General features: G+C 39.5%; 1 protein-coding gene across 2 annotated transcripts; it reads left to right on the top strand.

Annotated features, from left to right (window-relative positions):
• Window positions 1-218: 218 nt before the first annotated feature.
• On the top strand, window positions 219-14,895 carry LOC134353741 (ferritin heavy chain, oocyte isoform). 2 transcript variants are annotated; one of them, XM_063062060.1, is made up of 4 exons: window positions 219-499; window positions 3,934-4,080; window positions 12,767-12,892; window positions 14,507-14,895. In XM_063062060.1, the coding sequence occupies exons 1-4, from the start codon at window positions 398-400 to the stop codon at window positions 14,663-14,665; spliced, it is 534 nt and encodes a 177-aa protein (XP_062918130.1). In that variant the 5' UTR covers window positions 219-397; the 3' UTR covers window positions 14,666-14,895. The 2 variants fall into 2 exon arrangements, with proteins under 2 accessions (XP_062918130.1, XP_062918131.1); XM_063062061.1 differs by lacking the exon at window positions 219-499 and adding an exon at window positions 1,127-1,146 and having other exon boundaries at window positions 3,909-4,080.
• Window positions 14,896-17,045: the final 2,150 nt, after the last annotated feature.

Below are 17,045 nucleotides of genomic sequence, written 5' to 3'. Positions count from 1 at the left end.
ATAACAAAATCTACACCTGGCTGGATAAGCCGGGAGTGAAGGGAAAAAGTGTTCTAACGAAGGCTCAGCCGGCGAGCGTTAATTTTGGAAACGCGCAACGGCTGCAGCGCGCGCACGGGCGAGCACGTGGGAGCGGCGCGCGGCGGGTACGTTTGAATTGTCCGGAAGTTCTTGCCGAGCACGCACGCGTCCCAAGGGTACGCATGCGCGTCGGGGCCCCTGTCCCGCAGAGAAGGTCAGTCAGTGAAGGGGAAGCCGAGGGAGCGAGTGTTCCTGCTTCAACAGTGATTGAACGGAACCTTCATTCCCAGCCGCTTTTTCCACGGACACCATCTTCGCATATTCTGCTATACCCTAAGCTTTTTTTTCCCCCCTCTCCCCTTCTTCGCTAATCGAAATGAGCTCCCAGGTACGACAGAATTATCACCCTGACTGCGAGGCCGCCGTTAGTCGGCAGATCAACCTGGAGCTGTACGCGTCCTACGTCTACCTCTCCATGGTGAGTGCCAGTGTAGATGAGGGGCGCGGTAGCCCGAGGAGAGAGGGGGCTTTTGCCGCATCATTGCTGGGCCGGAGGGTGGGGGGGGGGAAGAGCTGCGTAATGTCGAAGGCGAGGGTAGGATGAGGTATGTGTGGTTTCTAACACTGGGACGGCTGAGGAAAGGGCACCTCTGCTAAGATCAGCCGTGAAGGTCCTGAGCATTAGTGTTGTGCTTCTCCGGTAGCTCAGCACACGGTGAAAGAAAGAAGAGCAGGTGGAGTGCGCGGGAATCCGCCTTTTTACAACATCCAAGAAGTGCGTAATGGTCGTGTGAGTAATGAACTATTTTAAGGTTATGTGACGTGATTAAGTGGAGCAGCCATCTTGCACCCTGCAGACTAGAATCAATAATAGAGAAATTTCTTTTGTGGTGGTGCTCGATAGGATTGTCGGCAACGAACTTGGATCGATTCCTGCTTTCATCAACTTAATGCTTCCCTCACCCCCCCCTTTTATGTTTCAAAGGATGAGCGATGTCCTTTGCATTGCATCATCCCTCCCAAGAACCCCAGGCTAGATGGTGTGAAATTCTGTATTGAAGGCGTCCAGAAAAAAAATTAAAGGGAATGTGATTGATTTTTTGTTTTATTTCAGTGTACAATGCGGTAAGTTCCATTGTTACTTGCTCGGTATTACTCGTTACCGAAAAAGCTGAAAGGTTTCGTAGATTTTACAATTTTTATGAAATGGAATAGAATGACTGAATATTTTGTGTTTGCTTTATTCAAGGTTAGCAACTTAAGGTTTACCGTTTGGTTGGAATGGTGTTTCTGAATAGTATAGAACAGGCTTGGATGGACTGCTAAAAGTTGCAGCATTTGGTCAGCGCAGCCCGAATTCTGTGTTGTGCATATTCGGCTTCACAGCATTCTGGTAACGCAACCTGTCCATGTAAGAGGTACTTTGCCATTTTATTGTTGCAACACAGATTTGAGGACGTGCTGGTAAGCTGTGGCCTGGAGTAATTGTTACGCTTGCTATGTCTTTTTGAAATTCTTAATTATTTCTTTAATGGAGGGAACTTGTATTTTTGCATCTCCCAGAATTTGCTCAACTATTTTTCTGTGCAAGTGACCGGAATAACAGTGGGATAAGTTCCAGCAACATACCGTGGGCAACACAGTGGCGTAGTGGTTCACACAACACTTTACAGCACTAGCGACCCTGCCACAGTCCTGTAAGGAGTTAGTAGGTTCTTCCTGTGACCACATGGGTTTCTCTGGGTTTCTTCTCACAGAGGTTAATTTGGTCATTAGGCTAGGGTTAAAATGGGGGTTGCCCTGCAACTATTCCGCATTGTATCTCAATAAATAAATAAAAAGTATATCAAGTTACGCCCTTCACTAGTTAATACATTTTCAGTTATTATCAATGTTCCACCTGCTCTGATTTTGTTTAATAACTCCCTGAGTGATACCTTCCAAATGTGCAAACACACCACATCCACGAGTTTCACTCTTTTATTCTGCTAGTTATTACCTGAAACTATTTTAGATATGTTTATTAAATCCATGTTACTCAGCCTGAATTTTGAGTCCTGATATAATTTCCTTAATTGGTTCTTGCATTTTCCCTTCAGCTGGATCATACTAACTGTTTCTGTCTCTCCTTTCTGAAATGAGTTACATTTGCTATCTTCCAATCTCAAATCTACTCTACAAGTTGAATTTTTGGAAGATGGCAGCCAATGCACATCTCCAAAGCCCTTTTTCCAAAACCTTGTGCAGCATCAGATACTTGGGCTTTATGGCTTTTGGTGTCATTTATTACTGCAATATTGTTTGGAAAAAATATATTAATAACGTTCAGCTTCACATTCACCCTTGACCTAGTGTACTGTTATTGCTGTGTAAGTTCATCTTGTGACAAAATAATTTATTTAATTTATTTGTTTAATTTCTTTGTTTAAACACAGACTGTTTAGGGAGCATTCTGGAGTTATGTGAATATAGCAGCTATCAATTCAAACAAGAACCAGTCTTAAGTTCTCAATGTAATTTGTAAATTTCCAGCAGTAAATTGAAGTTAAACTGGCCCACAGACTAAGATAATTTGCAAAATGGTGACCATGAACTGTTTGTATATGTATCAGCCAAACTTTAAGACAGTGTTAATTGCCGTGCTGCAATCCGGCCACTATTACCATTGTAAATAAGGTCAGGGAAGCTTGCAATTAGCAAATTTATTTGACCATTCAGAGGTGTCTTGCACTGCAGGTATCCAATTCAGAGGAAGCATTGTGAACCCAAACTATTGAAGTAAACAATGTCATTGTCATTATTGAAACTGTTGAATCACCTACTGTTACCATTGATCAAAAGTATATAAAAATGTGATGTACCTTGAGTTTGAGAGACTACTGTCAGTGTCTCCACAAGAATGCCTGCTTGTTATAATGAATAAAGACTTCAATATCACCAGCTTCAGTGTCTCAACGGTGACATTAATCACAATTGCAACACAGACGGTGGTGGGTATTTTATTTATTTAGAGATAAGTGCAGAAAAGGCCCTTCTGGCCCTTCAAACTGTGCTACTCAACAACTCCTAACTTAATCCTAACCTAATCAAGGGACAAAAAACAACAGGAATTCTGCAGATGCTGGAAATTCAAGCAACACACATCAAAGTTGCTGGTGAACGCAGCAGGCCAAGCAGCATCTATAGGAAGAGGCGCAGTTGACGTTTCAGGCCGAGACCCTTCGTCAGGACCGATCAAGGGACAGTTTACAATGACCAATTAAACTTCTAGTTATGTATTTGGACTGTAAGAGGAAACCAGAGCACCCAGTGAACACCCACACATACCACAGGGTGAATGTACAAACTCCTTACAGGCGACTCCAGCATTGAACTCTGAACTCCAATGCCCTGAGCTCTAGTAATGTCGCACTGCTATGCTACCATGTGCTTATGGAACAAGCTGCCTGTTGCACTGTCAAAAAGCAACTGGGACTGTCAGAGTCCACTTGTGATCATAGTGGAGAAAGCAAAGGCTTAGTTTGATAGTACATACAGTTTTATATAAAAACATGGCAGCTGTTTTGTGATTTGGGTGAACTGGACAGGCTGATCATTGTCAATATAATTTGATGTAAGTTAGTATACTCTTGTATCAAAGAAAACCTCACACGGTGTCCATTTATGATCACTGGCCACTTGGAGAAGGAAACAACTTTTGTATACATAAGATTCTAGCCAATGGATAATAGTTTGTATGTGCAACTTTTTTTCCCCAAGAACGATGGAGCTGTTTTATGTGCTCTAGGGTGATTCTAGCTATGGAACCACAGGTTAATTGTGTAGAGTGTTAATTACCGAAGTCATTTGGGGAGTATGGACTAAATAAATATTTTATTTGTTCTCAGAATATCCATTGTACATTTTTTCCAGTCCTATTACTTTGACCGTGATGACATTGCATTGAAGAACTTCGCCAGTTTTTTTCTGGAGCAGTCTCATGAGGAGCGTGAGCATGCTGAAAAGTTGATGAAGCTACAGAATCAGCGAGGAGGCCGCACTTTACTCCAGGACATCAAGGTTGGAAAAGCTCTTTAATAAAACCCAGTGATTTCTTTCCGTGTTTAAATGTTCCATTAATAATTTGGACTGTAAGGGCAATCTGATGATTTAACTGGTTAGTAACTTTAACATAGCAGATATGATTCCAGGAGCATCACAGAAATATGTAAAACATGATTTTATGTTTTATGTTTTGAGAAATATTTTCATAGACCTGATGAAAGAAAGTTCTAGAACTTTTGCAGTTGAATGTAAACCACAAATGGTGGGATGAGGGTAGGCCAGAGGGTGAAATCAACACAGTACAGAGTTGTTGGATTGGAGGCAATTATAGATAAAGGGGTGATTGCGAATATTGAAATTGAGGCTTTGCTAAATGTGTTGTCAGTATAAATCATACAAGTCAAAAAGTACAGTGATTGGGACTAGGAATAAGCTAGGACATGAACAGCAGACGTTTGGACCAGCTTTAGAGAGTAGAATGAGGGAAGCTAGTTCAGAAGGATGTGTCATATAGTTGAGACCAAGGCTAGCGTCCACACTAGTGTTGGGGCTTCCATTTGTGATATATGTTAATGACTTGTATGTGAATAATGGAGGTATAGTAATTAAGTTTGCAGATGATATGAAATTATTGTTGATAGTGAAGAAGGCTAAGGCTATTAAATTGAACTTCCTGAGAAGACTGAGGTTCTTTGGATTATGGAGACCTGCCCTTCACATGTTCTACCAGGCTGTTGTTGCCAGTACAATCTTCTGTGGGGGTGGTGTGTTGGGACAATGGCATCAACAAAGGTGTCACCAACAGGCTGATTAGATTGGCTGGCTCTGATATAGGAATCAAACTGGACACACTGGAGGTTGTGGTAGAACAAAGGACCCTATGGAAAATCCTGGCAATTCTGGACACTTTCTCACCCTCTGCATGTCACCTTGGCTGAACAGAGGAGCACTTTTACTAATAGACTAAGCAACTGCGTTGCTCCAAAGAGCGCTACAGGAGGTCATTCTTACTCTCAACCATTAGGCTCTATAATGAGTCAACCCCCTCCAGTTAGTGTGTTTGAGTAACTTTTTAAATTCTTTATTGCTTCTCTAATATTTGTATATCTGTGCACTTGTAATGATACTGTGACACTAATTTCCTTTGGGATCAATAAAGTATCTATTGCATGATATAGATCAGCTAGAATGTTGGGTGGAGCAATGGCACGTGGAAGTTAATCTGACAAGTGTGAGGTGATGCATTTTTTTTTGGGGGGTGCAAACAAGGGTAGCAAATACACATTAAATGACAGGAGTCTGGGGCATGTTGATGACAGAGATCTTGGAAGTGATATCACAGGTGAATCTGGGAAGATCCAGAATTCAGCAGAGTTCTGTTCCTAGATTGGAAATAAGCAAAAATGGTCAGCGGGAGAGGATCACCGAAACAGCAGGCTTGGGAAGAGTGCCCCCAGCCAGTCTCACTGATTTTGGTGAGTGAGCATATGTATTTGCTCAACTGGAGTGAGAACAGAGGGAGAGAAGGCATGTTGAAATGTCCATTTCCATTCAACAGAAGATGCCTGCAGCCTTGCAACAGCCAGTAAATCCATCCCAACAGTTTCTAAATGTTTATTCTTAAGTACGGGGTACCCAAAATCAGGCACTCAAACCCTGAGGAGGACCTGTAATGTGATGAAGAAGGAATATGTGATGCTTTCCTTCAACTGGGCACAGAATATAAGAACTAGGATGTCATGTTGTTACAACTTTATAAAATATTGGTTGTAGCGTGGTGATCAGGAGTACACTTAATAGGAAGGATAAGATTGCTCTGGAGAGGATGCAGAAGACATTCACCAGGATGTTGCATGGATTGGTATGTTTTAGTTATAAGAGAGGTTAGATAGGTTGGGGTTGTTTTCCCTATAACAGAGGAACCGAGAGGCGTTAGACGAGGGTGTGTTTTCTCCCCTGATTTGTTTAATGTGTACAGTGAAACAATATTACAAAAAATAAGAGACATCATAGGTATCAAAGTTGGCGGTGAAAACGTCAATAATTTCAGATATGCAGGTGATACTGTGTTGATTGCAAGTACGGAGGAAGAACTACAAACCTTAATTGATATAGTTGTTGAAGAAAGTGCAAAAATGGGTCTCTCTATCAATTGCAAAAAGACAATGTATGGTGATATCCAAAAAGAAGGAGAATCCTATCTGCAGGCTGAAAATAAACAGGGAAGACCTAAAACAAGTACAGAACTTTTGCTGCTTGGGAAGCTGGGTGACATCAGATGGCAGGTGTGACATGGACATCAAAAGAAGAATAGGGATGGCAAAAGACACCTTTACAAGAATGAAGAGTATACTGACCAACACTAAACTAGGCATGACAACCCACCTCAGAGTACTGAAATGTTACGTTTATCCAGTTATGTTATATGGCTCAGAATGTTGGACAATATCTAGTAACATGAGGAAACGAATTGAAACAGCAGAGATGTGGTTTTTGAGGAGGATGCAAAGAATATCATGGACGAAACGAATGTCTAACGAGGATGTCATGAACAGAGCAAGCACAAGAAGAGAAATAATGTATGAGGTCATTAAAAGGCAACATAACTTCATTGGACATGTGATTAGGAAAGAGGAGTTAGAATGCACGATAATTATATGAAAGATTGAAGGGAAGAAACAAGAGGAAGACAAAGACAAATGATGATGGAGACAGCAGCCAGAGAACTGGAAATGAATACCAATGAATTGATCCACTTGACTCGAAACAGGAGTGTGTGGGCCATGGCAGTCAAAGCTCAAACTGGGCACGGCACCTGATGATGATGACAGGAGGCAGATGGCTGATTGATAGGGTTGTATTACATTAAGAGGGATTAACAGGATGAATAGTGAACATTTTTTTTCCCCTGTTGAAGCGTATCCAAACTGAGGGCACAGGTTTAAGAAGAGGGATTGAAGTTTAGAGTCTTAGAGGAGGCTTTTTTTTTCCAGAGTCCAGATTGTGCTGTCCAAAAAAGGTATGGCGGCATATAATTGCACAGAATTTAAGAATCATCAGGAGAAGTTCTTGACTTGCTAAGCAATGGAGGTTACAACGTAATGTGGTTAAATGAGATTGGTATAGATAGGTGCAAGGGTGACATTAACATAGCGGACCAGAGGACTTGTATCTGTACAGTCTAATTCTGACTCTTAATTTTAGACAACAGCAAGGGAGAGGAATTTGGGACAGGGAGCGGTTTGTGAAGGAGACTGAACAATGGCTGCTTGTTTCTCAATATTTTAACTAGAGAAATTTTCTGTTCGTTGCTCCTTGATGGCATTCAACACAGCACAAATCCACACAACACAAATCAACAAGCTTCAAAACCTGGATCTCTGTACCTCCCTCTGCTTTCTTGATTTCCTCATCGGAAGACCACAGTCAGTACCGATTAGTGAAAAGATCTCTTTCTTGCTGACAGTCAACCCAGGTGCAATTCAAGGATTCGTACTTAATGCCCTATTCTTCTCCCAGTACACTCATGGCAGTATGCTAGCTATAAATTTGTTGATGATACCACTGTTACTGGCAGAGAGTCAGATGCTGACAGTGAAGTGTACTAGATTGAAATAGATCAGCTGGTCAAATGCTGTTGTAGTAACAACCTTGCACTCAAGGTCAGCAAGACCAAAGAATTGATTGTGGACTTGAGAAAGGGGAAGTTGGGAGAACACACACCTATCCTCATTGAGGGGTCAGTGGCGGAAAGAGTGAGCAATATCTAACCTTTGGGCATCAGCATCTCAGTGGATCTGTCTTTGGGCCAACCATACTTATGCAATCACAACAGAGGCAAGCCAGCAGAATTTGATTAGGAGTTTGAGGAGATTTAGGCTACGTCCACACTACGCCGGATTATTTTGAAAACGAAGCTTTTTCTCTTCGTTTTGACCCTCCATCCACATTGAATTGGCGTTTTCATCCCCTGGAAATGGAGCTTTTCTAAAACACTCTCTAGATTGTGTAAATTTGAAAACAATTGATGTGCGTTGTAGTATGGATGGGGTAAACGGAGAGATTTAAAAATGCTGTCATGACACCACCACAACAACAATGCTTTTTCTGCTTCTGCTTGGTACCGCGCAAGCGCTGCTGGACAGCTGTTATAACGCGCAGTCAGTGTGAACGGCGTGAAAGTTAAATTGTAAAGTAAGCTTTTTTGACTATTTAAAAACGCTGTCATGGTGTGCCAGAACAGATGGCAGCAGCATGGCATTTCATTGTTTTCTTGAACGCAACCCCCCACACAACCTAACAATTTCAGAACAGACAGCAACGAGACTGAAGCCAGAAGAGTTAGAAATGTACTCACCAAATACTTTGACCCGTAGCTTACTGAATAAATAAGTATACTGTTTTCTGTCCTTGCTTATATGAAGGTGGTTTACCTATTTATGCAAGTACTTCTCTGACAATAGATGTGTAACAGCCTAATGTAACATTGTATGGAAATACAAGATAATGCTGATGCAGACATGTTTTATACATTTAACAAGGTGCTTTATTAATGCAACAGAGTTAGTCAGTTTTTCAATGTTTGTCATCAGCTGGGTCATACTGTCTGTGAACTCCCTGTTGGTTGCCTCCATATGCTCCAGTATTTGTTGTTTATTTAGTTTTAAGTCCTGCGTGAGAGCCAACAGCAATTCCTTTAAAGTTTTTCTAGTCTGTAACTGGACAAACGCGCACCAAGTATACCGTTTCCTCTTTGCCTGTTTTCTGTGTGTCCTGCGCGTGCCCAGTAGGAAATTTGCCCAAATATCCATTCTAATGTGGACGGAGATATTTTGAAAAACGCTTGGTGTGGATGCCTGTAGTTTTTACTTGAAACCAGCGTTTTCAAAATTATCTGGTCTAGTGTGGATGTAGCCTTAGTATGTCACCAAAGTCTCCAGCACATTTCTAAAGGTGTGCCATAGAGAGAGCATTCTGACTAGATGTTTCACTGTCTGCTATGGAAGCATCAATGCACAGGATTGTAAGAGGCTTCATATGGTTGTCGACTCTTTGCCAGCTACATCACGAGCACAAGCCTCACAGTCATTGAGAAAACCTTTGAAAAGGTGGCACCTCAAGAAGCTGACATCCATCATGAAGGACCCTCACTATTGGGGCGTGCGCTCCTCTCATTAGTACTGTCAGGGAGAGGTACAGGAGCCTGAAACCCCATACTTGATGTTTTAGGAACAATTTCTTCCCATCTGCATCAGATTTCTGAATGGTTCATGAACTAATGAACACTACCTCACTATTCCTTTTAAACATAGAACATAGAATAGTACAGCCCAGTACAGGCCCTTCGGCCCACAATGTTGTGCCGGCCCTTAAACCCTGCCTCCCATATAACCCCCCACCTTAAATTCCTCCATATACCTGGCTAGTAGTCTCTTAAATTTCACTAGTGTATCTGCCTCCACCACTGACTCAGGCAGTGCATTCCACTCTCTGAATAAAAAACCTTCCTCTAATATTGCCCATGAACTTCCCACCCCTTACCTTAAAGGCATGTCCTCTTGTACTGAGCAGTGGTGCACTAATATTTTTTATATAATAACTTATAATTAGTTACATTTGCACTGTACTGCCACAAAATTACAAATTTCATGACTTTGGTCAGTGACAATAAATATAATTCTGATTAAACAAGCCAGGCAGGTGAAGGGAGGTGGGAAGTGGTGAAGTGAAGTTTAAACCAAATAAATGAAGTCCCGTTCAAATAGACTTGTTGGGGGTGTTGAGAGGGGGTTGCTGTAGTCAGCTATATCGAAGATGAAAACTTAATGGGTCAAGCAGTTTTCTTTGTTAAAATCTTAATATATTAGTGCATTTGATCAGAACTATTTTGTTAACTGAGGCAAAGCAGAACCTGGACTGAAAGAATTCATGCAGAGTTCTGCATAAAACAGACATGAGCTTTGGAATAGTGAAAGCCATCTTCTGGCAGCAGATTTTAAGAAAGTTTAGGGATTGGGGTAGAGGGAATAAACTGCAGGATAAATTGCATACTCTCTACCTGAGGGCTTAGTGAGTGAGGGAAGGAGTTCCTGTTTCCATCTCTTTTGGCTGCCCATGCTTGTCTGTCCTTCTATTTCTCTTGCAGACCAACAAGGACTATTAGTAAAATGCTGATAATTTAGCAGTCCCTTTCTTCTTGTGTCCTGTGGAAGTGTAACACAAATTGTGGACTTGTTCTCAGAATACACACTGATAGGATTGTCGTTATCCAGAATGTTCTCCTGATGTGTTTGGAAAACACTCTCAGGCATCCAGCCAGCTGAACTAAGCAGAGCTCCAATTGCAAAGACTTGTTTACGCCACCTGTTTCTGTTGAGAGCTGGGGCAGTGCACATTTGTACCAAATAATGTACCACTCCAGGAGGCCACGTGAATGGCAGCACTATTGGATTTACAAACTAGCACTACTTAACACCTTCTCTATGAATTTAAGAATGTAAAAGTGTTGCACAGATTTTTGTAATTTTTTTATACTATGAATAAAGTTTATTTTCAACTTAAATATAATTGTAGTTTATATTTGTACGAAAATGTTGTGCAGCATATGGACTTTGACAATTTAATTAAGTCAGTTTCTCAACTATATTGTGGGCAGCCATTTATAGCATAAACTTCCATCTCATTACCGAGACACTGTCTCGTGCTCAACAATGATCAGCTTTACTGTCCCATGTACCTCAGAATTTTTTTAGTGGGCAAACTAAAAAAAAACTTAATAGAAATATGCATTGTGATCCATTAAGCTGTATTCTGAGACAAATGACTTGTGATTTTTTAAATATTAAATTTATATTTTGACAGATTGAAAATTCATCTTGAAAACATAATTTCCCTTCGTTTTTGTGTCATTCGGAGGCTGAAGCTTTGTATTTGTTGTGTGAATGGCTTATTGAGTAAAATTGCCAGGTGGCTTACAATCTAAAATATTAGAAACATAACAATCCTTGATTATTTTATTTGCATTTTGCATGTGACTTTCCAAGTATTTTCAACCCTCTTATATTTGACTACAAGTAATTTCTGTTCAGTGTAGCAGCTTTCAGTGAACACAAATTGGCTCCAGTGAGATTTTCAATGCATGATTTTCAAGGCATGATTCTCAAGCATTGTGCTGACCCAAAGATGTTGAGTGATTTGCATCTTGCCACAGATGATATGCAGTTCTACGTCTCCATTTTGCCATGTTGTCTTTTACTTGCTTTTTCACTGCAAAGAACACCTAAGCAGCCAGTTGTTTTACTAAGCTAAAGGTAAGTATTCACCATATAGTGTTAAACATGGAGATGTTGTCACACATACTCTTGTAAGGATATCACCAATTGCATAGATTCCATTCAATTTAAAAAAAATGCCGATGTGTTGTGCAAGAGGAAGTATATCCTAAAATACAATAATGACATGGTCTACAGTGAAAGAGGAACAAGCAACTGGCAGGATGAGTCCTTTGGTTATTGAGAGATTTGCTTGATGTGTGATCGTCCTTTCGTACTGCTTAGTGACCTCCAGTGTTCTTCCATCCTAGCGAATTACATATAGTTTTCCAATCCAGTGTACTATATGCACTGGGGAGACAGTCTATTATTGTCACATGTACTGATAGAGTGTAAACCTTTGTTAGCATGCCATTCAGATACATCATTTTGCACACAAGTAAAGCGAGGTTGTGCAAGGGAAGAACAGTGTTTAATATGTTGCGAGTACAGTAAAAGTGCAGTGCAGATAGACAAATAAGGTGCAAAGTCTATGCTAAGATCAACTGAGAGATCAGGAGTTTTCTATTATACAAGTGGATAAAAATTAGGTGACCATTATACATCTGTTCTATTCACACCTTTAAATCCATGTGACTTGTACCAAAAATTCCACTTGGATACCTTGGTTCTTTAATAGCTTTTTCTTTACCTGTCCTCTGAAAGGAGGGGAAAAAAGGTCCATAATCCTTGGCTCTGTTGATGAAGTGTTGTCAGGATACTTGTACGATATTATCGGAACATAAGAAATACAGTGTGTGCGGCATTTTGCCCTTCAAACCTTCTGTGCTGTTAATGATATCATCATGATTGATCTTTTGCCTCAGCACCAGCTTCTACCCTATTTCCAATTTCCTTCAATCTCTTGATTTCAATTTTAAACAGCTAGCCCCTGACATTGAGAATGACGCCAGGTTCTGTATATGCCAGCCAAGGGCATCATTCCTCCCATGTCTACCCTGTCTCACCCTTCTAGATCTTAGCATTGGGAAAATGGAATCTATTGCCTTTCCTAACCTTTGTTAATTCCACGCTTGCTGTAGTCATTGTTTTTAAGTAATTTAGATAAGGCTCACATTTGTAAATGGTTTTGAGTTTGGATCATGAAAATCAGTGTAATTTAACTTTTACAGCTAGGATTTAATGCAGCTTTCTCTTTATGTATGTGCAAAGTAATCTATTAATATTTGTGCATACTTTTGCCATATAATCTAGTTTTTGTTTGGACTTGGCCTACAGGATATCACCAATCCATGATAAATATTCAATTGTATATACTAATTTACTAATTCTACTGGCTTGTGGTGCTTGGTTAGAGGTCAGCAACTGTGTTTGACCATTTTTGTAATTTCTATAATACTTTGAATTAATCGCATTTATTTTTTTTTCAGAAACCAGATCGTGATGAATGGGGAAGTGGCTTGGATGCAATGGTATGCTCTTTGGAATTGGAGAAGAGTGTGAATCAGTCACTTTTGGAGTTGCATAAACTGGCTACAGATAGGAATGACCCACATGTATGTATTTTTCAACCATAGTTACTGGTCTGTGATCCTTGATAGTTTTATCATTTCTTAACCAAAGTGTATCATAGGTGTGGTCTTAACTGAAAATTAGGTGTGGCTACTGAATCAGCTAAATTATTAGAGGGCTGAATAATTAGTTTTTGGATTAATGCCAATGTTTGCTGTGTTTGAATAATTTTGGTGGAAGCTTTTGAACAATTCTGCTTAGATTGTAGATTGGCCATGAACTATATTCAGAGAGCATTTTTAATTAACACTAAGGCTGTGATTCTTCTAAGAGGGAAGAAAAAAGCAGATAGGACTAGCTACCAATGTATGAAGAATATATGGGATTTATACTGAGCTTTTTGGAGGGTGGAGGGGTCAGTATTTTAGTTATGCATACTTATTATTGATAAACTTCGTAGTTTTGTGCTTCAATTGAGAAAAGGTGCTTATGAAATCTTAATACAATTTATTTAACAATTACATGTTAAGAGCAAGTTTTTTGCTAAAGAAATAACAATGCTTAATGTATACATCAGCCTCTCAAAGTAAAAATGGATGCATTTGCTTCGTTTTTTTTTGATCCAACTGTTTAATTGTTAATTTCTTTGCACCTTAAAATTGCTTGTATTTCATATAACTACTAATACACAAGTAACTGCTTGGTATGCTTCCTAGTGGCCACAGTATGTATATGCAGTTGTCCAGTTGTCCCCTCATGGTTACATTTGTATGGTTCTAGAAGCTTCTCTTGGGACTGCATTATTTGAATAGGGGATTTCTGATTAGCTGATTCTTATCTGCAATTTTGAATGGAATTTTTCTTATCCATTGAGTATATAAAAAAAATTGCTGACCATTTTTGTCTTTCTCCTTTGACTCTTTCTGTGTTCAGTTAGTAGACATCTATCACTGTGGATTTTTAACTTTTTTTCTATTAACACTGAATAAAATGATTGTAAAGCACCAAGTTCCAGACTTCTAAAAGCACCTTGGATCAGATATCAGAATCTAACATGTCTGCTGAACATGGGTAAATTATTGAATGCAGAATGAGGAAAAACAAATAACATTTGCTAATTTCATTAAGCAGCACGAGAAAATGGTTACTGGTTTTAAATGCAGTTGTACAACTTGCGGATAACAGTAATCTCAATACATCATAATCCATACTTTAACGTGGAATAGGGATGTTTCTTGAACAAATGGAATTCCTGTATTCACCTTTTTATTGGTTCAGATGTGTGGTTTGAATTTGTTATTTATGTACAAATTCAATTTTGTCTTGTTCCAAGCAAGGCAATCAGATGCAGTTGACAATGAGCATTTATTTCCTATTTGTATTCTTGATGATGAGTGATTCAGGATGGTGTCAATTTTATGAGAATCCTTTCAGTACATTTCTTAACTGGAAATTGGTCATGATGTGTACTCTGGATAGAACCATAAGTGCCAGGGGATGTTGGATTGCGGAGGGAAATCATATCTATTTCTGATCTAGCTTGCCTGTGTAACTGGCTGTTAGCAGCAAATGAATGGAAATTTTGCTATTATTAAACTGGTTATCTTTGTTTTTAAATGCTGAATGCTGTTGAGTTAATGTTCTTTTTATTTCTGCAGCTTTGTGACTTTTTGGAGACCCACTACTTGGATGAACAAGTTAAGTCCATCAAGCTACTAGGAGACCATGTAACCAACTTGCGACGATTGGGTGCCCCTGAAAATGGCATGGCTGAATACTTGTTCGATAAGCACACCTTGGGTAAAGACAGCAGCTGAATGCCTGAATTGTTTCCAGTCCCTTGATGCTCATAGCACTGTCTGTAAACCTCAGTGCATGTATAAGCTTATTTGTAGTCTGTCTAGTTTTCACACTATTTAATTATGTAATTGATTATATCACCATAAACTGAAGTGGATTCTATTAAGCTGTCTCCTGATGGATTTATTGAAGTGTACTCGTTTTAAAAAAAAGTTTTGACTGACCAGAATAAAGCAACTCAAAAGTGTTCTTGTGCTTTTGCTTTCTTCATTTTTAAAAACAAGACTTTATAGTAGACAATGAGTGTTTGTAATCTCACAGTTGTCTATTTTTCTCTGCTTGTATCTTCGTGAATATAGTCTTGCCTGTTTCATATTAAAATAAAAATAATGAACTGGGATGCAAGTGATATTTGCAAGGTCTAATTGCATTAGATGTTATACCCTTGAAGTTTATCCTGGGAATCGTATTTTTTAACCACTGCAGTTCATGTTTTTCAAGAACCTCACTAGTGCATCTTCCTAAACTGATAGAAAATGGTTAAAACTTATCGCAAGCCCCTATATGTAGAAAACACATTGAGCATTCGATAACTAAAGATAGTTGGCTGAAGTACAAGCTTTAACATTTATGGTGGGGGGAAAAGTAAAAAGAACTTCAGGAAAAAAAGAGGCAAAAGGTTAGGGATTAACACAGGATTACTGGATGTGGTTAATTGAGACTTTGCCAAGAACTGAACAATGTCATAATCAAATTCATAAGAGTAAAAATTTGGAATGTGAAAAGAAGGTTGAGGTGAAGCCAGTAAAATACCCCTGAGGGTGAAGATAATATTACATTAGGATAAATGTTCAGATTGATCAGTTTATGGACAAGTTAAATTTTGGTTTTGGAGTAACTTTTATTTCCCCTATGTTCTTGACCCCACTCCCACTAATAGCAACAGCTTCTAACTACTCTGCCTAAACCCTTTCTGGTTTTTAGATGCTTTTTATTTATTTTGTTTTATTTAGTTAGAGACGTAGTGAGGAATAGGCCCTTCTGGCCTTTCCTGCTGTGCTACCTCAGCAACCCCCAATCTAACTAGCCTAAATCACTGGGCAATTTACAATGACTAATTAACCTACTAACCAGTATGTCTTTGGACTGTGGGGGGGGGGGGGTACTGAAGCACCTGGAAAAAACCCATGCATTCCATGGTGAGGATGTACAGATGACATCAGAATTGAATGCCAAACTCTGCCCAAGCTATAATAGTGTTACGCTAACCACTACACTACCACCGTGCCCTTTTATTAGGTTATCTCTGTTCTAAAGTGACAGCTCTAGTTAAAATCTATTATCTCTGAGAAAATCAATGGTAAATCTTCATTTCCCAAACCCCTTACATCTAATGTTGCTTCTGTTTGATAGCCCTCCATCCCAATTCTGATATCTTGCATTCTGCATTAGTACGTCAGAAAATAGCAAAATTTAGATTTCCAAACATTCTTTTTCCAAAAAAAATTACAAACTTTTGTAGTTTGTTAAAGTAACATTAAATAATAGATCACTTTTTAAAATAAAAGTTGATTACTTTGTAAGTATATAGCCCAGTGCATGATTCAAAAAGATAAATGTGCTAATGATCAATGACATAATGAATGAACTAAAATGATTAACTGCAACAGAAGCAGGGTGTAGAAGGAATCGAAGTGGGCGAAGGACAACCAAACTAAAAGGTGAGGGTGCGGCAGCTGTGCTAGTTTAACCTTCAAATCATCAATTCTTGCACCATGGCAAGAGTGAGTATAGCAACAAGCCACAAGGTGATTATCCTGAATCAGTAAGTCTCTTCCAAGCAGAAATTTAATGGCAGACAGCAGTTTCAAGATATGCTGTACAAGCTTTTCTGAAGAAGCACAAAGAAAGGTTGAGGACTGGAAACAGTGGTTGCCCATGGAAACTGCAGCAGTTGAGAGATACAGCAAACTGACAACCCTATAAAAAAGTCCAGCACTACTATCAACTCCAAACTCTCAGAAATCACTGAAGCCCAAGTACACCCCTCTACAGTCTGGAGAAGTCTTGTTAGGAGAATTGCTGCCAAAAAAACATTCTTCTGAAGTGGAAACAAAGCCAAGACACTCATCTTGAACAAAAAGACAAGGATTGGGGTGCTGAACAATGCAGCAAGTTCTCTGGACTGACAAACCAAAATGTGAAATTTTTGCTTCAAACAGGAGGCTGTTCGTAGAACAGCTGGACAGCGCTACGTGGATGAGTATCTGCAGCCAAAAATGAAAGTTTCACGGCGAAGGTTCCCTGCAGGTTTGGGGCTGCAATTCTGCAAATGGAGTTGGTGATTTGGTCAGAATTAATGGAATCAACGCTGAGAAGCGGATTTTCATTCTTCAC

Source organism: Mobula hypostoma, chromosome 11, assembly GCF_963921235.1.
Source record: "Mobula hypostoma chromosome 11, sMobHyp1.1, whole genome shotgun sequence".
Classification (NCBI taxonomy): Eukaryota; Metazoa; Chordata; class Chondrichthyes; order Myliobatiformes; family Myliobatidae; genus Mobula; species Mobula hypostoma.
This window is presented reverse-complemented; position numbering and strand designations above follow the sequence as displayed.